The following is a 23,124-nucleotide window of genomic DNA, read 5'->3' as shown; positions in this document are numbered from 1 at the left end:
GATCTCCTGTATCTGGAATGATCTCCTGTATCAGGAATGAATGATCTCCTGTATTAAAGAATGATCTCCTGTATTAAAGAATGATCTCCTGTATCAGGAATGATCTCCTGTATCTGGAATGATCTCCTGTATCAGGAATGATCTCCTGTATTAAAGAATGATCTCCTGTATCATCAGGAATGATCTCCTGTATCTGGAATGATCTCCTGTATCAGGAATGATCTCCTGTATCAGGAATGATCTCCTGTATCTGGAATGATCTCCTGTATCAGGAATGATCTCCTGTATCTGGAATGATCTCCTGGGAATGATCTCCTGTATCAGGAATGATCTCCTGTATCAGGAATGATCTCCTGTATCAATGATCTCCTGTATCATGATCTCCTGTATCTGGAATGATCTCCTGTATGAATGATCTCCTGTATCAGGAATGATCTCCTGTATTAAAGAATGATCTCCTGTATCAGGAATGATCTCCTGTATCTGGAATGATCTCCTGTATCAGGAATGATCTCCTGTATCTGGAATGATCTCCTGTATCAGGAATGATCTCCTGTATCTGGAATGATCTCCTGTATCTGGAATGATCTCCTGTATCGGGAATGATCTCCTGTATCAGGAATGATCTCCTGTATCGGGAATGATCTCCTGTATCTGGAATGATCTCCTGTATTAAAGAATGATCTCCTGTATCAGGAATGATCTCCTGTATCTGGAATGATCTCCTGTATCAGGAATGATCTCCTGTATCTGGAATGATCTCCTGTATTAAAGAATGATCTCCTGTATCAGGAATGATCTCCTGTATCTGGAATGATCTCCTGTATCAGGAATGATCTCCTGTATCTGGAATGATCTCCTGTATCAGGAATGATCTCCTGTATCAGGAATGATCTCCTGTATCTGGAATGATCTCCTGTATCAGGAATGATCTCCTGTATCTGGAATGATCTCCTGTATCAGGAATGATCTCCTGTATCAGGAATGATCTCCTGTATCTGGAATGATCTCCTGTATTAAAGAATGATCTCCTGTATTAAAGAATGATCTCCTGTATCTGGAATGATCTCCTGTATCTGGAATGATCTCCTGTATCAGGAATGATCTCCTGTATCTGGAATGATCTCCTGTATCAGGAATGATCTCCTGTATCTGGAATGATCTCCTGTATCAGGAATGATCTCCTGTATCAGTAATGATCTCCTGTATCAAAGAATGATCTCCTGTATCAGGAATGATCTCCTGTATCTGGAATGATCTCCTGTATCTGGAATGATCTCCTGTATCAGGAATGATCTCCTGTATCTGGAATGATCTCCTGTATCAGGAATGATCTCCTGTATCAGGAATGATCTCCTGTATCTGTCCTTGTGACAGCAGAGCTGGAGGAGTCTTTTGGAGAACGTCCTCCTCTGTCCCTGCAGCAGGTGGAGAGGGTGGACAGGATTATCCAATATGGATAATAGTTTCTTCAGTGTCCTCCTCTCCACCACCTTTTCCAGGCTGTCCAGTTTGCAGCCAATGATGGAGCCGGCCTTCTTCACCAGTTTGTTAAGTCTGTTGGTGTCTCCAGCTCCAATGCTGCTCCCCCAGCAGACTACTAGAAGTACAGTTCACTGGCCACAACAGACTGATAGAACATCTCCAACATCTCGCTGCACACATTGAAGGATTGAAGTTTCCTCAAGAAAAAGAGTCGACTCATCACCTTCTTGTAGACAGCGTTGATGTTGGTCTTCCAGTTCAGTCTGTTGTCATGGAGACACCAGGTACTTGTCCTCCTCCACTATGTCCACCTCCTCTCCCTGAACTCTCAGCGGTCTGTGTGCATGAGCCTGTCCTTTCAGCTGAAATATAGTGACTCTGTAATTCTTTGATTTGTGATTCTTGATTCTTTAGTATTCTTATTGTAATTCTTGATCATTCTTATTGATATTCTTATCACATCTTGTTTTATTAAATTTACAAGAGACAGTTCATTGTATCATTGTTTATCTGTTCATTTCTCACTGGAAACACATCATTTCCACAACAGTAAGTATCCTCCCTGGTGATTCTCCTCCGGTCCGTAGACCTGTCCTTCCTTTCGGACTTTACCACCTAACCTTTTTTTTCCGCTTCATGGCACAATGAAATATGACGTGTTTAACGTGTCCTTAAACGTCACAGTTCCCACTCGTGTCACTGTTCCTTTGACACAAGTATAAACAAGGTGCTATTTAACCCTGTGGGATCTGATCTGCTATAATTACTCTCCCCTCGGTTCCTTTGTTACAACAGACTTGTGATATGTTCCTCCTCTCTGATCTTCCTCCCATCTTCTCTGCCATATCTCTATTCCTTTATTTATAATTTTAATCCCTTTTTTAAAAGCCATTTCTGTTGAATACATACAAATAAACTAACTGAAACGTACAATAACCTTTTATACTTTTTGTTCATTATATTATAATGGCTATATAACAGTTGTGACATCATATTTACGTGTGCTACAGACATGATCAATTCTGCTGATTAATACTATTATTATTATTGATCCTATACCATTAATTGGGACAACAGAGGATCAGTAATTAAAATAAAACGCTTCAGTATGGAAGTAATTTGCCACATTTTGAATCAATATGCACAACTACAGAGGACTTTCTTAAGTCTGTGTGAATATATGATGTCACTATATATAATACATTAATAGCTTTTCAATGAATTATTTTACTTGAAATTTGATGCTGAGCGCGTGTTGGATTCGCGAAAATGACCATAGAAGTTTCAAATGTGCCGAAAAGTGAAAGAAGCTCTCTGAAAACTACATTTCCCATCAGCCCCCGCACAGGAAATACGTAACGGCCGTTTTCATAAGGCATGCTGGGAACTTGTCCTCCCTCTTTCCGGCTGGTACGCCATCATGTAAGCGACACTTTCTGTACTTATGACCAAAACTCAATCCACAAAAATCCCATTTTGTCTGCTTTCATCTGTCAGTTATACTCAAGGCTCATTTTAGCGACTTATTAAGGATCCACAAAACTTCACTATTTGTTACAAACATGGTTCAAATCACGGGTTTCGGACGTTTTCTCGCGGCGCCGGTAGCTGCTAGCTGAGCTGTTAGCTGCAGGACGTTTCTGTTGTCGTGACGTTTAGTTTGAACTCACAAACTTTTGCGTTTTAATTGTTTTAAACCAACTCGAGCAATTATGTTATTTATTTATTTTTTTAATTTTGTGAGAATGACGTCGATACTCCAGTGAAGTCTGAAGCTCCCATGAGCGTGCCAGCTTCACGTCGGACGGTTCCGGTCCACTTCGTGAATCTTCGTCCACTCGGTTCAACACACGATGTGCGACACGTGCACGTGTCGGTCCAGAGGTGTGTGCGCGTGTAATAAATGGGCCTGAACGCACGTGAGCGGCGCGCGTGCTCTTGAGAGTAGGTGTTCACCACGATTCAGGTGTTGACGAGCCGACAGATCAACGCGGTCCAGTTCACTGTACTGGTCGGTGAGCTGAGTGTTTGTTTCAGATGGAGCAGCAGGACGTCCTGTTGTGTTAGTGACGTCACGGGTTCAGACACACTGAATGGCTGACCTCTCTCCCCCTCTGTCCTCCTCAGATAAGTCAACATGGGAGCATACAGGTATATGCAGGAGTTATGGCGCAAGAAGCAGTCCGACGTGATGCGTTTTCTGCTCCGCGTCCGCTGCTGGCAGTACCGCCAGCTGTCCAACCTGCACCGGGCTCCTCGGCCCACCAGACCCGACAAGGCTCGCAGGCTGGGCTACAAGGCCAAGCAGGGTGGGTGTCCGGCTCAGTTTGTTCCCCCGCGGCGTGCGATCCTCCGCCGCCGTCCTTTCTAATTGTTCCGGTTCCTCTCAAACAGGCTACGTCATCTACCGCATCCGTGTGCGTCGCGGAGGCCGTAAACGTCCCGTGCCCAAGGGCGCCACCTACGGCAAGCCGGTGCACCACGGAGTCAACCAGATCAAGTTTGCCCGCAGCTTGCAGTCCACCGCTGAGGTACGTTCATCTTCTGTGTTCAGACTGGCTGCAGCGGTTTGATGTGGAGTTACACGTGTTCCCAATTCTTACTGCATTGGAAGATGTTTCCTTTCTTTCAAAGCTGCACGCGGCAGCTCGTGTCCCAGATTTGATGAAATGAGTTCGAGCGGTCGGCGATGAGCTTCGATGATGGTTTTGATCGACTGAAGTTGTCGGTGTTTGACCGAGTCTGAAAAGTCTTTTGTCCTAAAAACTTCCTAAACTATTTAATAGTAAACACAGTTTCTATCAAACACTTCAGTATTGTATTATTATTCCATTTTTAAATGCAACCTGCACCACCAGCCTCCTGCTCCTGTTGGAGATGGTGTATGAAGACGGGTCACGTGACCGCTCCATTATGTTGTGGTACCGGGTGCTGCAGCAGTGACAGCCTCTACACCGCGAGTCCATCCAGTAGCGGCCGGCGGTTGAAACGTGGAGTCGGGCTCCGTCCGTCCTCTCGGTCGGCGTCCGTCCGTCCTCTTTGTCGGGCTCCGTCCGTCCTCTCGGTCGGCGTCCGTCCGTCCTCTCGGTCGGCCCTCAACACCAGGCTGAGAGTACAACCGGCCAATGTAGTCCGTGTGTGAACAACGAGCAGCTCCTGCTTCTTTCTGTTCAGAGCAGTGAACGTCCACAACAGGAGGGCTGAAGCTTCACCAGCCGGCCCGCATGAAGAGAACCAAAGTCACTTCTGGTCCGTTTGATGTACAGAAGGTCAAAGAATACAAAAAAACATTTCCAAAGTAATTTCTCAGAGCCGAAGGCGACGTCTAAAACTATTTTTCTATTTTACCAACAGTCCGAGATTTCAATATTATTAAATGGAGAAAAGTAGCAAATCATCCGAGTGAACGTTTGGTTTTCAGGCTTGAAGGGACTGAGTTGATTTTTAAACATCATTCAATCAGCTGGTAATAAATTTCAGTCAAATAAAGTTTCTACTCTTAATTGCTCTGCGATGGCCGACGGCTTTAAGACGTTCGTATGGAGCTTCAGTCACGTTGGACGACGTTAAAGATACGTTTTGTCAAACAATCAAACTGTCAGGTTAATTAAAAGAAAACAAATGCTTTTGTTGCTCCGAGGTTCAGTCTGCAGTGAAAAGACCTTCAGCACAGCGTGGATGTTGTTCATAGGGGGCGCTGTGTTTACTTTGTTGTCCTTCAACACTGTATAAGAGCAGGAATTACCTTTCTCCAACTTCAGTGTCCTCCATAAAATATATCTCCAACCTGTAGCCTGTCATCAGCTCCCTATTTACTTGTGATACAGTGTTCACCAGCAGATGAGCAGCTTCTACAAATACACTGAATTCAGGTGAATTTGACCTTTGAATTGATCGAAGAAGAAGCCTGAGACTGAACCAAAACAACATCCTGCAGCGCAACAATCCAGGAAGTTGTGTACACGTTCAGTTTTTAACAAGCTTCATGATAAATGACATGTAGAAAAGTCCCAAACACAGATTTAATAGAAGCGGTGTCTCTGGTGTGAAGTCAGCTCAGGAAGGTGTTTGTGTTCATGAGACGTGATGTTTTGGCGTGATGCATCCGTCACTGAAGGTTTCTCGTGCTCGGTGAAGAAGCAGCTGGGTGAACATGAGTATGTGGTGGGCCGGTGTCTGGGAGCTGCACAGTTTACTCAGTTATATACACGGGGATGGGTTTAAATACGGATCTTGGAAGAACTCAATCTCTGCATTTTGTTTTAATTTCCTAGGAGCGTGCTGGGCGTCACTGTGGAGCCCTGCGAGTGCTGAACTCCTACTGGGTGGGCGAGGACTCCACCTACAAGTTCTTTGAGGTGATTCTGGTCGACACCTTCCACAAGGCCGTCAGACGCAACCCCGACACCCAATGGATCACAAAGGCTGTGCACAAGCACAGAGAGATGCGTGGCCTGACATCTGCAGGAAAGAAGAGCCGCGGGCTGGGCAAGGGCCACAAGTACCACCTGACCATCGGAGGCTCCCGCCGCGCAGCCTGGAAGAGACGCAACACCCTGCAGCTGCACCGCTACCGCTAGAGTGCACCTCATGTCTGTACATTCAAACAAATAAACCTTTTTATGGTGACTGTCCTGTCTGCTGCGTTTCATTCAGCTGGTGTGATGTTAGCAGACTGAGCTTCAGGCCTCACTACTAGTTTTATCGGCCCAGGTCTCTGCACATGGACATCATTTATCAATATTAGTGTTGTCAGTTTAATGAGCTTCTATTTCTTTGTCTCTGAGAAGCTGGTCTAAAGTCATGTGGAGTTTTCACAGCAATAAATCCAAAGCTTCTAAAGTGCAGGCTGACGGCTGGATCAGAAAGCAAAGTTACAGAGCAGCTGTTCTGATCTGTTGGTGACATGAGACGGTGCAAAGTGCATCGTTAGTGATGCTTTTATTGCCTATTTTTTAGTTCTCAGCAGCATTATCTGCTGTTAGTGGGGGAGGGGGGGGTTCATGGTAGAGGTGTGCTGTATGTTTGTGTGATCAGTTGCCATGAAAACATGCAAAACAACAGCATGTGATCCTGATTCTCTTCAATTCTGCACCTCCTCTTCTTCTGGCTTTTTTATTATGACTCGTCCAACACACACCTGAGAGATAATCCTGCTGTTTTCAGAAGTATCTTGTGTCTCACATGCCATCTTAACAAAGGCAAGGTGCTCACTAACATGGATTTTAATTTGTGAGAAAAACTTGAGAGAAATAACTCTTTTGTGAGCATAAAACAAGTCTTAGATCTTTTACCTAAACCAGTAAAAACAAAGGTGCTGTGTGTGTATATATATATATATATATATTTGTTGATTGTACTTTATGTACAAGCAGGAGTTTAAAAGAATAAAAGATGAATTGAAATGAGGTGACATTTGATGGTTTTTAACCAACAGTAGCTCTAAAACAGTGAATGCTCTGTTACACATGAAGGTCCTGATACATCAAAGTGAATTTAAATATTTTGTCTTCTGCTAAAAAAAGAAGCACAAAGACAGCAGCTGAAAAGCTGCGTGTTAACAGGATGTTGTGCACCAGACGGAGAGGAAAGCAGGAAGTGGAGAATCATGTGATCCGTACACGGACACCTGATCCACGGCTCTTTGTGTTTACACCTGCTATTAAACTGTGTTATCTCCACTGAGCTGCAATATGATCCGATATCAGTAGACAGATAAGATAGATATAAATATACAGGCTGCATTATGTACATGGAGTGTACAAACTACAAATACAAGCTCAGACTATTTCTGGACATGTGCACACTTTTGCTTTGCACTGACGTCAGCTGTTGATATTAGAATAATATTAATGAAACAAATTGCTGAATGATTAAAATACTCAGACATAATGTTCTCCCTCTCCTTTAAGAATTATTTTGAGCGAGTCATATCTAATGATATGGTATAATAATTATTGTGGACGGTTAAGGGCACACTGGAGAGGATTGGCTGCCTCATGGGGCCAGATGCATAAAACTCTGGCATCATGAACGTGAATGAAACAAATCACATTTATTGATATTGTACATACGCAATGGCTGAGTTGTATAAATCATAATCATTGTGAAACTGAGTACACATTAGTCACAATTAGCCATAAACAGGCTAATATTACGTTGTAGACTTCACACATCATTTTTTATCACCACCTCACATCACCCTCCCTCAGGATAACGTGCATTCATGCTGTGTGATGAATGCGTGGGCATATTTTCACTGCTCGTTCTGGTTATTTAAAATTCGGTTGAATGAATTTTACATGTTGAATCTGGCGCCTGGTGTCCACTCTGCATTTTACATTTTGTGTCTGCATTCAACTCTATTTACTCCATTTTAATTTTTATTGCAGGTCAGGTTTGGAAGAAAATCTTCTGCCTTCTGGAATAAAAAATAGGGTTCTGTCAAAATCAGGTACAAGAAGGAGCAACTCATTTATAAAAATTGGAACGAGCAAAAGGTTGAGTTCTTCAAAATGAAGAAAACCCCTTGAAGCAGCAGGTGTCCTACATGTTTTGAATATACGCTGTCGTGCAGAAGACGGGTCTCGTTGTCCTCATTGAACTGTCGGAGTATGTTACCTACTAATCAATGAATGTTCCAGGTCATGATGACAACACCTTCCCGTGTTTCTCTGACCTGCAGGAGGGTGACGACAATGGTCATCTCACGTTACTCCCCCCTCCATTGTCTGTCTGTACGTTAGTCTGCAGGGCAGCTGAGACCCCTGACCCGCTCTGTAAGAATCCCAAGAAAAGGAACAGGAGAGTGGGACGGTGTAGCGTGGGACTTCTTCTCATCAAAGGTTTCATTGTGGTGAGCGAGGAAACATTAGAGCGTCTGGAAACGCCTGGAGCTGCATCTTTGTGTGGAGCTGCAGCCGAGTCATCCTGCCTGAGATGGAGAGACACGGAGCACTTCCATGTCATGTTAACCTACAGTGTGTGTGTGTGTGTGTGTGTGTGTGTGTGTGTGTGTGTGTGTGTGTGTGTGTGTGTGTGTGTGTGTGTGTGTGTGTGTGTGTGTGTGTGTGTGTGTGAGGTGGGGGAGGGGGAGTGTTTAAAGGGAGAAGGGAGGCAGGAGGGGATTCTCCTGTGTCCTATTTAAACAGTACCTATTTCCAAATAGTGGTGTATTTTCAAAGATGTTGACATGATAGAAAAAAAAAATGTGCTTCCAGTTTCTCCAATCTGAGGATTTGCCGCTTTTCCTTTTAATTACTACAATTATTTTTTATTTACGGAGGAAATAATCCTCATTAATAGAGAAGATAATCATCAGATTGATGTAAAGAATCATTAGTTACAGTTTAACCAACTACAACAACAGACTCCTGCTATTAGAAATATCTTCTAATGATCCCGTCAGTCCAGTCTTGAATACTTTTACTTTTGCTGTTCATGCCTCACTCATATTGACATTTCCAATGCAGGGTTTTTATTTCATACTTATGATGTACTCAGTACATTATGTACGTCTGAAATGAGTTGCTGAAAGCATGTGCAAAGTTTGAAAACGTTGTCGCACTGAAATGTGGCGTTAGACCGTTGAACAGTTTCTCATCCGTCTTCAGCTCAGGTTTTTTAAGGCGGGGCTAAAAGTTAGCTTCAGTATGTCACCGAGCTAACACACAGACGGTTTATATGACCTTCTGCATGGCTCCTCCTCTCACGGTGAAACGCTATACAAGCCTGGAGCTCATTTGCATAAGAGGTCGTCCCACTGGACTTCAGTTCTACTCCTGCTGTAGTCAGATAGTTATTGTACATCAGCTGCTACAGGACGTCTCCCTCCACCTGGAAGTTCATCTTTCCTGGAAGCAAGAACCTCCAAAGCAGCGCTGCATCACTATTTAAATGTCCAACTGATGAAGAAAGGAAAAAGAGGTGGATTGATTTCATGAAGAGCCTCGCTGATGGAGAGTTTAGGATTAACACCAACAGCCGCCTCTGCAGGGACCATTTCATGGTGGATAGTTTCAACTTCCACCGGAGACGGACGGAGTTCACGGACGCACCGCTCCTCCTGCAGCGGAGCCGAACCGAGCTTCACCCTCCGGACGCACCGGCACGGCACAGTGGTGCAGTGGTTAGCATTGTCGCCTCACAGCAAAAAGGTTCCGGGTTCGAATCCGGTCCTGGGCCTTTCTGTGTGGAGTTTGCATGTTCTCCCTGTGCTTGCGTGGGTTCTCTCCGGGTTCTCCGGCTTCCTCCCATCACCCAAAAACATGCACCTCAGGTTAGTTGGCGCTGCGGTCGCGGCAGCCTGCTGCGGCATCTCCCCCTCGGGATGCTGCTGTAGCAAAAGAATTTCCCCTCGGGGATTAATAGAGTACAATAAAATTTAAAAATGAATGCAGCGTTGTTCATGTTTCAGTCGTTACAGAACTAAATCAACTCCTCCTCTCTTATTATCTCCATGATTGTAATTCAGGTCGTTAGAAGTAGTTGGAGACTCACTGTCTTCTGTCTCTGGTGTCCAGTTTGACTCCTGTGTTACAGCTCAGGGGGACAAGCTTCATTTATATGCATCTGTGTGTTTCACTCATTGGACAAATAAATTATAATTCTATTGTGTTTTCATAAAGCAGGCTGCTCCGTCCACCAGAGAGACAGAGGACCAGCGGGACATCACGCATGAAGTCACCGAGAGGTTGGATGTCAGACGGACCGCTTAGTGGGGAAAAGAACTGCAGCCACAGGACTGTCCTACAGGACACTGAACACCCTCCAGGGAGGGGGCGGAGCTTCAGCTCCTTCAGGACACGCCCCCCCAGTCTCAGAGCAGAGAAGACTGATGATTTTCTCACCATTTCAAAGCCTAATTTAACAAACTTGTCTGTGTTTTTATTCATTAAAATGTGGATGGGTAGTTAACAACCCATACTTCTGTGGTGTGATGAACTTAAAACTCTTTTTTATTTCTACTCTACAGCATCTTTAAACAGAGTATTTCTAGGGTGTTCTATACTTTTATTGAACTAAAGGATCTGAACACTTCTGATTGACACCACAGTGAACAGAATTACAGTGAACAAATTAAAGGAATCAATGATCTTTACAAGATTTTCAGTAGGTGAGCTTCAGGGGAGTGTAACACCTGTCATTCACAAAGCCTGTCTCCTACAAAGGACATTTATAGACAACCCATCAGCAACACTAACATGTTTAGAAGTCTAAATACAGACAGATTACATTTTCAAGCAACATAATGAAGATATTCTTATGTTAATTTATCTATTCGGAAAGTCGCCAATATGTTGATTTCCTGCCAGTACTGTATATCCAGTCATGCAGTGCAAAAGTTGTCCTGACTGCTCAGTGATTCAACTTTTTATGGGTCTGTTTAGACCCTGGCAGCACTTTAAGGTCAGGAAAAGATCTGCATGTTGATTTCCTGTTTTATTTCCTGACATTTCCTCCCTCTCAACTGTCAATTAAAGACAAAAATGCCCCAAAAATACTCACCATCTTTCTCTGTCCTTTATAAAAGTGCTTATGTTGCCAAAACCACAAACAGGAGTCCTCGTGTGGATCCTGGTCTCCGGTGTGAGAGTGACAGGGAGCTTTGTACGACCACCATTATGTTACTACTTAAATGGAATTTGTAAAAGAAGTAACATATGAAAAGTATTTAAAGGATACAGGCACACCTGTTTCTCCTTTATTTTAAGCTTGTTTCCCTGCATCCTTCTGTGTTGTGGTTTTTCCCTCAAAACTCAAACTTCGTCATGAATAATCTTCATGCACAGATCCATAAGTTTTGTGTGTTTGTCATTACCTAAACAAGCTTGCATATCAAACTGTAATTACACACACAATCTACACACTACATACTGTTTCAACCCATCTGTCACAGCAATCTGGCAACCCACCACCCGATTGAAGGGGCGTGTTTGCAGCTGCTCTGCTCAGGCAGCAGACCTGCTGAATGAACGAGCTGTTGTCAGGATGCCAGGCAGGACGGCGTACCGCCTAATAAATACATACACCCGCAACTGTGAGCAGAGTGACACTGAACACTTTTTTTTAGAGGCCCTGTCTTTTCCAAAGTCTACAAGGTTGGTTTTAATATACAACAACACAGACACAAATATACTGTTCACTGAATGATAAATGTTAATATATGTGTTTTGTATCACAGCGTTAAACTGCAGTCTTTCTGTGATAAATTGATGGTGATGTTGTATTATACAATAAATATAAATAAAATATTAAAAAAAGCTATTTCTTTACCCAGATCCCCTGCACAAAATTAATATTCGTATTGTCATTGTGTCGGCATTAAAATATTTTCTCATTAAAAGATTTGTACAATTAAAGACTGAATTTAATATTCCACAGTCAAAAACTAAAAACATCCAGTAGCTGTAACGGCTGCCTCCTCAGCACAGAGTCCAAATATCTGACAAAACACACATGAGTATATATATTGCACACATAACCCCTCTGTTATATTAGCTAGCAGGTGAACTGACCAAAGGCAGCCTGCCTACATATTTTACACGACCACTGTCATTATAAAGGGCAAAATTATTAAAACTAGGACTGGCTGGATGCACCACTCGGGACTTGGATCATAATGTGCCCATGAGAGAGCATCAGTAATGACACACAACACTTAACAATGTATGAGAAAACTAGCATGGACAAGGCAACACTACACCAGCCTGTCATACTATGACCCCTCAGCAGCTGATATGGTTTTCAGTTAATAGTTGAGCCTTTTCAAAGATTAACTTGTGGAATTTTTCATCTTATCATGTTTGGGAGAAGTAAGACATGAGGGTAAGTTAGTCTTTCAAATTTCAAGAAATACTTACAATGAGTCGCAGCCTGGTTCTGCACGACTGTTGGTCTACGGCTTTGAGCTTCACTGAGATTATAGTCTGCAAACACTGTTCCCTTTAAGGTTTGCTCAGACTCTCTAGCAGGGGTCTCCAAGCCAGCTACTTTGACAAAATGAAAGTGTCACTGTAACATTTGTTCACATAGATGTGCTCCACCAAACCATCTGAATAGGCTTCTTTTAGATGAACAATAATAAATTGATACGTGACCAGGTAGCTCGCGAGCTTTTGGTTAGAGACCTCTGCAGGGCAGAAAATCCAGTGACCAGTGGGGGCTGCTGACTGCGATGATGTTAAAGAAGTTCCAACAACAGAGGTGGAGTTTCGGTGCACAACATACGTCATATGGTGGTCAATGATGATTAGTTCGAGGCTACTCCAACAGCTTCAGAATCCACCGAGGTCTACGTCCAGCAGAGTGCTGCCAGAACTGTTGATTCATGCAGTGAATCAGGGTCTGGTAACACCAGGTTAACTGAGTTATACCGAGGGAGCCCAAGAAGAAGAACAGATCTGATTGGACCAAGAAACAAGGAATGGACATCAGACCTGAAATTAGAATTTGCTAATGTGAGCTTTTTGGTTCCAGCTGCTCTGTATGAGAAACAGGAGAGGTGAATGTGTATCTGCATGTGTGATTCCCACACAGTGTCAAGCATGTGTCAAGCAAGCATACACATCATCTCATCAGGTTTGAGCTCCACGGGACCATTGTTTGTTTTTATAACAGGACATTGAGCCAAAGACACCTCCAGGCTGTGTAAGGGCTGTTTTACCTGAGCAGAGTGATGGAGTGCTGCTTCAGGGACGAGTTGGACCAAAGAGTGAAGAAAAAGCAGCCAACCAGGTTCTCATTATTTCTAGGAACTTCTTCAAGACTGTAGAAAAAGATCCAGGTGACAACCTCATGAAGCTGGTTGACAGAATGAAGAGTGAGCAAAGAAAAAGGTGGCTACTTTAACTAGTCTAAAGTTCAAATCATGAACATGAATTCAGAAAGGTAGAGGAACTATGGACCCAGTTATTGGTTTAGAAAAAGAAATGAAAAAAGCTCAAGTGAATAAGGAGTCAGTGATGGCTGTTTTTTAAACAGTGGGTGATATAGTTTAGAAGGAGGGTTTGTTGATTAAATTAAATATGACTATGTGGCAGAGCATATAATTGGATGAAAGACTTTATTTAACAGATTTATTCAAGTCAGAAGTGGAACAGCACTATCGAGAAGACACCAGGGGGAGAATGGGACACCTCAGGGAGAATGGGACACCTCAGGGAGAATGGGACACCTCAGGGTGGTGTCATCAGTCCGATACTGTTCTCCATCATGATAAACGATGTTCTCTCTCAAGTTCAGGGTGATATTGGACGATCCCTTTTTACTGATGACGGAGCGCCGTGGAAGAACATGAACCATATTAAAGGGAAAGTACAAGAGGCTGTGCATGTTGTAGAAAGATGGTCTTATTCATGGGGTTTTCTGTGGAAAAATCTAAAACAGTCATGTTTACTAGAAAGAGAGGAGCTGATGCTCAGATAAAGATTTACGGACAAAAGATGAACAAGTGAAAGGTTTTAGATTTTGAGGTGTGTGGTTCGATGATAAATTCATCATCATATTCAGAGGATAGTTATCAAATGTAAACAGATTTTAAACGTAATGACGTGTCTAACAGGGTCAGAATGGGGAGTCAGCAGATCTGCAATTAAAAATATTTACATAGCTTTGATGAGATCAGTTCTTGATTATGGTTCTTTTGCATTCAGATCAGCTGGGAAATCATCATTAAAGAAGCTGGAGGTGGTGAATCCGAAGCTCTGAGACTCTGTTGTGGTGCTTTTAGAACAAGTCCTGTGTCTGCTCTTCAGGTGGAGGAGGGTGAGACGCAAGCTCTTAACTATGAACTACCGAGACAATCTTCAAGGATGTTGTGGAGATAATCATCCAACCACAGAGGTGCTTCTCCCACGTTGGGAGAGAGAAAGGACCAAACAGGATTATCCAGACATGTCATTAAATCAGATAACATTCACCTCTGCTGTACCGTTATCAGCAACAACACCTCGTCTGGTTCCCTCAGTGTCAGTCAATGATTATTTTGGGGGAAAAAACCCAAGTACTTAAAGATCTTGGTAATATTGCAGGAGTGGTGGAGGACCGACAACAGATGACATATCAATCATTTACCTCAGTAAACACAGACGGATCTAAAGGTCCTCATACAGGTAGAACTGGTTTTATATGCATTTAAAAGGAAAACATCAGACCATCTGTCTGTTTCTACAGTTGGCCATTTTAACAGCACTGTTGAGGAGCTTCAGATCAGAAAGGTCATCATCTGTTCAGATTCCTGTTCAGCATTATTGTCATTACAATCATTCACATCTCATAGCAGGCAGGATTTAATCAATGAAATATACGAAACACTGGTCCGACTTCAAAATATCGGTATTTTTGTATCGTTTATGTGGGTGTCAGCACAGTACAATCATTTTATTCAGCGAATGGCAGCACAGTTTAGGACTCAGGAGACGCAGGAAGACACATGTAAGCTGTTCAGAGACAAGTTGGCAGAGGGAGGACATCCAGGAAAAGCACCAGGGAAGAAAAGATATTAACCAGACTGAAGGTTGGACACACAAGGCTGAACAAAACAAAACACCCACCGGGACTATGTGAGTACTGCAGAATACCAGAATCTGTAGATCATATCTGTCAGTGCCAGAAATTCAGCGAGAGCCAGAAAGACTGACGAGGAAGCTGAGTTGAGGAATTTGATCTAAAAGACGCATTAACCTTCAGGGAGTGTTCAGTACTTGAAAGAAACAGGATTGAGTAAAATAATTGAGTTTGCTGAATTGGTACAACCTTTATCTTTCATTTGAATGTATGGATTCTGTTTGTTTGTAAGGGGATAGGTAGCTCTGGTCCACACTCCCAAACAGTATGTGGCGTCTCTTTGAGGCCCAGGATGTGCTCGCCAGCTGTCTTTGTTCACTGTGAGTGGGGAAAGTATGTCAGTGGGTTAGGTTGACAGCAGCGAGGGCTGTCGGAGGGAGGAGCCGACGGCCCGGGTCACATGGCTGCACCACACAGCGCCACAGTCGGAGCCGAAGCAGTCCTCCTCCCCGCCCGTCCGACCAGCTCCGCTTGTCTTTGCTCTGAATGGACGTCGCTGTGTTTCTGTTCGCAGGTCGACCACAGTGAAAGCGTCCGTGTCTCTGCACGCCGGCAGGAAGCAGCGAGACGCTTTCCCGGACGAAACAACAGCCCTTTTGGCGTCGTTGAAACGCGTCTCTGAAAAACGTACATTCAAGGTTTGACGTGTGCGATTTTTAATTTTTTTTTTTTTTCCATCGTGAGATTACATCTCCGCTGCCTCGAAACGACAGACCGTCGCTTTTCACGGTCTTCACCTCGGTTTAAGAGTCGGTCATTTTAAATGCTGCTGAACTGCTAAATTTCTGAGCCGAGAACAATCAGCGACGTCTCAGTTGCTGAACACAAAAACAACAACGGCTTCAGCACTGAGGTAGCGGAGGAGGAGGAAAACCCCCAAACTCATCGGACATGGAGTCGACCAAAGCTGGTGAGTGGGATTCAAATCTGATGTTAAAGGACGAGTCGCTGCAGCTCGTTGCAGTGGACTTGATCTTGTGGTCACGTCCTGCTTTTGGCGTCACTGAAATATGGTTTTGTTAAAGTAGCACAACGAGCAGAATGAGGTCGCCATCTTATTTTATATCTAGTTTGATGTTTACGTTCAGACGACGCACTTGAAACATGTTCAAGTCGGTCGTGTTTGCGGCTGTGTTCGTGTTGAACTGGGTTAGGAGAGCCAGCGGGCTGTTGATAGTACTCAAGCTCTTTGCTCCAGCAGCACTGCAGTGTCTCCTCACATGGACCCGTTAGCCTAGCCATGTGCGCACCTGTGTTTACGCTCCTCGTGCGTCTACGCTCATTGGCCGAGCGGCGCCGTGACGTAGGTATTGCATAATTTCTCCCAGCGAAATGGCGTGGGGTCCAGCCGCGGATACACGTGAGGCGTCGAGCAGCAGCGCGCGGTGACCCAGTTTTCCCGGGGAAGAAACATGCCAGCGCCACGTGGGGGCGTGTTGAACAAATCTCGACAGTTATGTTGCGTTCAATGTTCATGGGAGAGACAAAAGCTTTTTGTTCATCATGCGGTGTTGCTCTGGGACCTGGGCTGAAAAAACTTCTAGACGCGATTCTAATTCACTTTGTTTGTGTTCCTTGTTTGGGTGAACGCTATTGTTGATGTCAACATCATTCATTTAAGAATTTTAGAATAAAAATAACACTTATAAATAGTGTTGAAAGATAAATTATTTTTTTAAAAACTGCAATGAAAACCCTTAATACGTGTCATTTCATAAACACAGCTCCTAAAAAAAAAAAATCAAATGAGTGGATAAAAATAGGCTTCGTTGCACTGAAGTATTGAGGGCAACACTGTCCTTTTAACTTGTTTTGAACATGCATTTAAATATTTCCCATGGGACTTGAATGCAGCACCCCTTTTCAGGTTCCAGTTGTCAATCTGGAAATAATCCATGTTACTCAATACAATGTTATAATTTCTCACTTTAATTTTGTGATGCATCATATTTATACACACAACAGGAATAATTACTGTTAAATTTGGAGGCGATGGCTCTGTTGATATGATTAAAGTGATATTACACAAAATAAAAGTTTTAATAAAAATATATATTTGGTAGTTATTCTTTACTGTTTCTCTCAGCTGGACACAAGGGTTTTTCTGATGCGTCATGTTATTTAACACGGAGCATTACATCTTTTTAAAGTGACCTAATCATTTCTGTATGACTCTTTTGTTGAAGTGTTGTGAAGAGTTTTTATTGCAGACATGCCTCTTCTCTTGCATGTAGTCAGTAAGATGTCGAAGATGACCTTTAATTAAGTCACACCAGACGACTCAAGTCCATTTTTGACATATGTGACATTTGTGATGAGAAGTACTCGTATTTTCTCAGCTCATTGTTGTCCATGCTGATGTGAATCGATGACTAATATCTTAAAAATCATAAAAACGTGATGCAGGGAACACAGCGCCTCAACTTGAAGTCTGAACCCTTTTAGTTTGTGATGAGGCAGCAAATCTTTTAGTGTGAAGCCTTTAAATGTGAATGCCTGAAGGGACGGGTCAGACCACCTACTACACACACCTGGTGAAGCTGGCATTATGTAATGGCTGTTACCTAATCATTGAGAATGGCAGGGAAAAAAAATCAGGTCAGCCCATGTTGAGGAGGAGGAGGAGGAGGAGGAGGAGGAGGGCCTCGCCAACTTGTCTGCTTGTCTCCGACTAGCTGAGGAAGCTGTTGTCGTACTCTGATCTGTACTCTGATCTGCCCTCTTTATGTTAAGCTGGTTGGTTCCTCGTCTGCAGCCGGTGACTGAGTTGCATTTCGCTGAAGGAAAAGGAAGCAGCAGGGAGGCGGTCAGAGCAGCGAGAGCCATCGGGGCTCAGCAGGCGAGGGGAAGAGCGCCACCGTCAGGAACCTGATGGAGAGATCACAGGGATTTAAATTAAGGATAGTTGGATATTTGCCAGGATGATACAGGAGGTAGTTACCAAGTTAATGCACAAAAAAGAAGACAAATCTGAATCTGTAGCTTTTTTGTTCTGCAGTAAAGAGTAAAAATATAGTGAGGTGAAATTAGTAGGTTAACATTTGTCCTTTTGACTCTGACCCAAATCCCTTAAAGTTGTAAAAAGCAGCCCGGGGCGTCTTCCTGAAAGGGCTCATGCTGGCTCATTGATTGAACTACAGTGGATCTGTATGGCACACAGGATTAAGATATGAGGCTTTGATCACACACATGATAGTTGCTGTGAGGATCTGTGTTTTGACAATACCAGAATATCAGTTCTATATACGAGTAAAATGAGCTCCACACAGCGCCGGTTGCGGTCCCTGTCATCCCGGCTCATTTCCCGTCCTCTCTGTCGTTTGCACACCAGGAGGCGTTATAGCCTACATCAGCTCGTCCAGCTCCGTCTCCAGCCCGGAGTCGTGCCACAGCGACTCGTCCAACGGCAGCTACCAGTCGTCCTCTCCGCCCCACGGCTCCTCGCCCGGCCAGCCGGCCGACCCCTCGCCCAGCGGCGGCGGCCGGACCCTTCCGGGGACCCAGAAAAGTGGACGCGCCTCTTCTACCGCAAAATGTGGCATCACAAGTAAGACTGTGTTTCATTCACTGTGTTCATTACAAACTAAGCTTTGTATTGCAGTCAGTTAACAAACGTAAAGATGCTGGTTTTTAATCAAAGCAAATAATGATTATGTTGGTGTACTGGCTTTCAGATCATTTCAGTTCACAGTGAAGATCATTCATGACACGGCCCTGGAGGCTCTAAATGATTTGATCTGCTTCTAATGCCACATGTAAAGCCTCTTCTGTTGATGCGTAGAACATGGAAACTCACTAATGTGGTGTTTTTTCAGATGAGCAGTAATAATGTGTTTCTGTCTCCTCAGAAATCAACGGCCTGGTGCTGCTGTGTAAGGTGTGCGGCGACGTGGCCTCCGGTTTCCACTATGGAGTCCACGCCTGTGAGGGCTGCAAGGTGAGGTCTCTCTGACAGGACACACACACACACACACACACACACACACACACACACACACACACACACACACACACACACACACACACACACACACACACACACACACACACAGAGGCCCCTGAAGTGGAGTGAGTCTTGGTGTGACTGCTGTAGTTGAAGTGGGTCACCGCGCCGCAGCCATCTGCACGACTCCATGAAACTAGTTCATTCTCCCCACATTTCTAGAAGCTTCCCTCAGACTTCATGCTGCTGCGTGGCCTAGTTAACTGTGGGGAGCAGCACACGCTGTCAGACACACCACAGTGCTGCTGAGTTAGGGAACACACACACACACACACACACACACACACACACACACACACACACACACACACACACACACACACACACACACACACACACACACACACACACACACACACACACACACTAATTATTTCCGCTGTGAATCCACTGCAGTGCTCGGTCTTTTTGTCTATATTAAACCCGCTGTAACCGTGTATCAATCAATGTGATGGATTGAGATTGTCTTGAGACATAAAAATGACACGCCCGCCTCGTGTCTTCACACTGTGCTGGTTGTTTTTGGACACACAGGGCTTCTTCAGGAGGAGCATCCAGCAGAACATCCAGTACAAGAAGTGCCTTAAGAACGAGAGCTGCCCCATCATGAGGATCAACAGGAACCGCTGCCAGCAGTGCCGCTTCAAGAAATGCCTGATGGTGGGGATGTCCCGAGACTGTGAGTACACTCAGCGAACACATCAAACCTTCTGACAGAAATGATGAATGAATACAGGACAAGTCTGTCGTAAAATATTCCTGGGAACTTTTAAACTGCGCATCACTTAAAACAAACGCATCCTGCTTGGTGAGAGAGGATTTATTTTGAAGGCTGTAGTCAGAGTGTGATCCTCACTGTGTTACTGCAGAATAACCTGAACTATTAAAGATCAAATGATTCTCTCATCTTTGTTCAGCTGTGCGCTTCGGCCGGATCCCCAAGAGGGAGAAACAGCGCATGCTGCTGGAGATGCAGAGTGCCATGAACAACATGATGAACAACAGCCAGCTGCACAACCAGCTGCACAGCAGCCAGACGCTGCCCATCGCCAAACCGCAGCCGGCCAGCGCTGCTAAAGCTACCTCAGAGGACGCCGGCCCCGCCCCCTCCTGCTCTCCTTCCTCCTCAGCACACTTCAGACAATCAGAGTCCAGCTCTGACCGTGAGCCCGCCGTGTCCATGGACACCAGCTCGGCCTCGGCCGGCACGTCGGACGGCGGCGAGGAGGAGGTGATCGGCTCGGTGACCCGGGCTCACCAGGAGACCTTCATGTACAACCAGGAGCAGAGCAGCCTGACCGCCGAGGCCCCGCCCCCCTCGGGGCCGCTGAACAGCGGCTCTGCCACGAACACCTCCAACCGCCGGACGGAGGACCGCCAGAACGCCCGGAACCACCACAACAACCTGGTTACCGTGGCAACCCACGACCCCCCCTCCAACCTGGGCCCTCAGGCTCAGGAGGGGACCCCCCCCAACCACTGCCCCTTTAGACAGTCGAGGAGCGCCGCCACCAGCCACTGTCCAGCCTACACACACGGAGCGTTCAGGGCTCCGCCCCCAGAGGGCGGAGCCTACAGCCTGTGGAGAGGAGGCAACCGGATGCACCTGGTGAGAGAACAAGTCCCACTGAGCACAAACAGTTTCTTCTGAAGTCTATGTCATCCTGAACTCTGTCTTGATGTCCATCCTCAGGTCTGTCCCATGAACACGTCTCCTCACGTGGACCCCCAGAAGTCGGGCCACGAGGTGTGGGAGGAGTTCTCCCACAGTTTCACCCCCGCCGTCAGGGAGGTGGTGGAGTTTGCCAAGAAGATCCCCGGCTTCAGAGACCTGTCGCAGCACGACCAGGTCAGCCTGCTGAAGGCCGGCACCTTCGAGGTACACTTCTGTTCACACAGCGTCGCTTGATGTTCGCCGGTTTATTTGGTGATCACAGTGTTGAAGGAACGCATGTTCTGGTGTCCTGCAGGTGTTGGTGGTCCGCTTTGCGTCCCTGTTCGACGTGACGGACCGCACCGTCACATTTCTGGGAGGGAGCAAGTACAGCGTGGACACTCTTCGGGCCATGGGGGCCGGGGACCTCCTCAACTCCATGTTCGACTTCAGTGAGAAGCTCATCAACCTGGGCCTCAGCGAGGAGGAGATGAGCCTCTTCACTGCTGTGGTTCTGGTCTCTGCAGGTCAGTTCTCCAGCTGTCAGGATCATTTTATTGATTTATTGATCTTCCATCAAGTTTCATCCATAGACGCATATAAAGATGAAAAACACGCGACCACTTCCTGTGGTGACGTTGGGGGATGGAGACGCTGATCATTTCTTTACTGTCGTGTACTCAGATTTTTTTTAGTTATTTGTAGCTTGTCCATCTACTAACATAGAGGGGGCGGGGCTTATTGATACTGCACTCAGCCACCAGAGGGCGATCCATGATATTTCGGCCTCACTTCTTGGGAGCTGTCATCACGTCCATCTTTATATAGTCTGTGGTTTAAACACTTCACCAAAAGGTGCATTTCCATTTATCTTTTTTATTCCCAGATACAATTTGTGCGTAAAAAACGCTGCGTGAAAACATAAAGGAAATATAAAGATGACAAAAATGTATACTTAGTTGAGGTGCAAAACTTGGTCTATTGATAAAAGCTAAATTTGCATGTTGTTCCAGGGCTCATCAACATGGCTGTTGAATAATACTTACAATCTCCTCTGTGCTTTCATACAGAGGTATTTTTAGTGTTTTAAAATCTTTTCTGGTTTTGTCTTTTTTATTTGTATTTTTCTTCAGAAAAACTGATTCAAAAAGTGTTCCAAGTTACAATCTTGTTTCTAAAAATAATGAAGCGTAGTTCAGAATGTAAATAAAAACATAATGCGGTGATTAGCAAATCATGTCAATCCATATTTCATTTGAAAATAGACCAAACACAACATATCAAATGTTTAAACCGAAAAATGTCATTGAAAAATGCGCCGTTCACACGCCAAAGGAGCAAACGTGCATCTTTTTGATTTCACCTCGTAGCTTAAACAGTGTACAGGTTGGTGGCAGTTTAACCAGAGTCATGTTGTTTCTGTAATACCTTTAAGAGGACAGAAGTTTCCAAGAAAGATTTTGAGACAATTCTGTGAAAATGTTGCGTAAAAACTAAACTGAACCCGTCGCGTTCGGAAACGTACCGAGTGGATTTAAATAGCACCGGAACCAGATATCGGACATATTTCTTGTGATTTTTTTTTTTTGCTCCAAACTGCATTCAGTCCGTTAGCTGACCGTTAACCCCTGCTGTCCACCTCCTTTCCTTCCCTCCCAGACCGCTCCGGCATCGAGAACGTGAACTCGGTGGAGGCCCTGCAGGAGACGCTGATCCGCGCCCTGCGCAGCCTCATCACCAAGAGCCACCCCAACGAGTCGGCCATCTTCACCAAGCTGCTGCTCAAACTGCCCGACCTGCGCTCGCTCAACAACATGCACTCCGAGCAGCTGCTGGCCTTCAAGGTCCATTCCTGAAGTTTCCTCTAGTGCTTGACCTCCCGCCCTCCCCCGCTGAACCCCGACAGAAAAAACAACAACAACCCCGGAGGACCACGAGCTCCGCCTCACCTCCCGCCCAACACCACCTGCAGCTCCACCCGTGAGGCCCCGGGTCCGGCTCCTTCTGTCCATAAACTGAACTTCTCAATGGGGGAAGACGACCATAAAATGTCCTTGTACTGTACTGTAGGGCGTGAAGCCTGTGTGATGGTAATGATACATACAGACACACTGATCGATGTACATGTTTCTCGTGTTTGTGTGTAGCAGCTGTACAAATGTTAGAAGCACTTTTCTGTATAGTGTAGACAGCTATTTTTGCATTCGTAGTGCAATATGTGACTGCTTTTTGATTTGGACTGTACAACAAACAAAGAGTCGAAACATTTTACTTTTGTCGTGGCACACATGGATTTGAATTAGTGCTGCGCTCCAGTGATGAGGGGGACGCTTAAAAAAAGACCACAACCCTGGACACTTGAATGAGCGACATGGTAAAGTCCTCTTTAAAAACCAACAACCTAAAAAAATAAAAA

The 23,124-nt window shown here is 44.9% G+C and overlaps 2 protein-coding genes across 2 annotated transcripts; both read left to right on the top strand.

The window, feature by feature from the left end:
• The first annotated feature begins 2,839 nt into the window (after positions 1-2,839).
• Positions 2,840-6,114, top strand: rpl15 (ribosomal protein L15). The gene is made up of 4 exons (XM_069711531.1): positions 2,840-2,907; positions 3,613-3,794; positions 3,880-4,016; positions 5,760-6,114. The coding sequence occupies exons 2-4, from the start codon at positions 3,623-3,625 to the stop codon at positions 6,063-6,065; spliced, it is 615 nt and encodes a 204-aa protein (XP_069567632.1). The 5' UTR covers positions 2,840-2,907; positions 3,613-3,622; the 3' UTR covers positions 6,066-6,114.
• Positions 6,115-15,467: 9,353 nt separating this feature from the next.
• On the top strand, positions 15,468-23,124 carry nr1d2b (nuclear receptor subfamily 1, group D, member 2b). The gene is made up of 8 exons (XM_069711489.1): positions 15,468-15,961; positions 18,383-18,598; positions 18,900-18,988; positions 19,589-19,733; positions 19,972-20,663; positions 20,748-20,933; positions 21,025-21,235; positions 22,368-23,124. The coding sequence occupies exons 1-8, from the start codon at positions 15,943-15,945 to the stop codon at positions 22,562-22,564; spliced, it is 1,755 nt and encodes a 584-aa protein (XP_069567590.1). The 5' UTR covers positions 15,468-15,942; the 3' UTR covers positions 22,565-23,124.

The sequence above is a fragment of the Brachyistius frenatus genome, unplaced genomic scaffold (genome assembly GCF_029030835.1).
Source record: "Brachyistius frenatus isolate BFR_SWC_R1_liver_20210118 unplaced genomic scaffold, ASM2903083v1 Contig_101, whole genome shotgun sequence".
Classification (NCBI taxonomy): Eukaryota; Metazoa; Chordata; class Actinopteri; family Embiotocidae; genus Brachyistius; species Brachyistius frenatus.
Note: the sequence above shows the minus strand (reverse complement) of the source record. Positions and strands in the feature narration are given on the sequence as shown.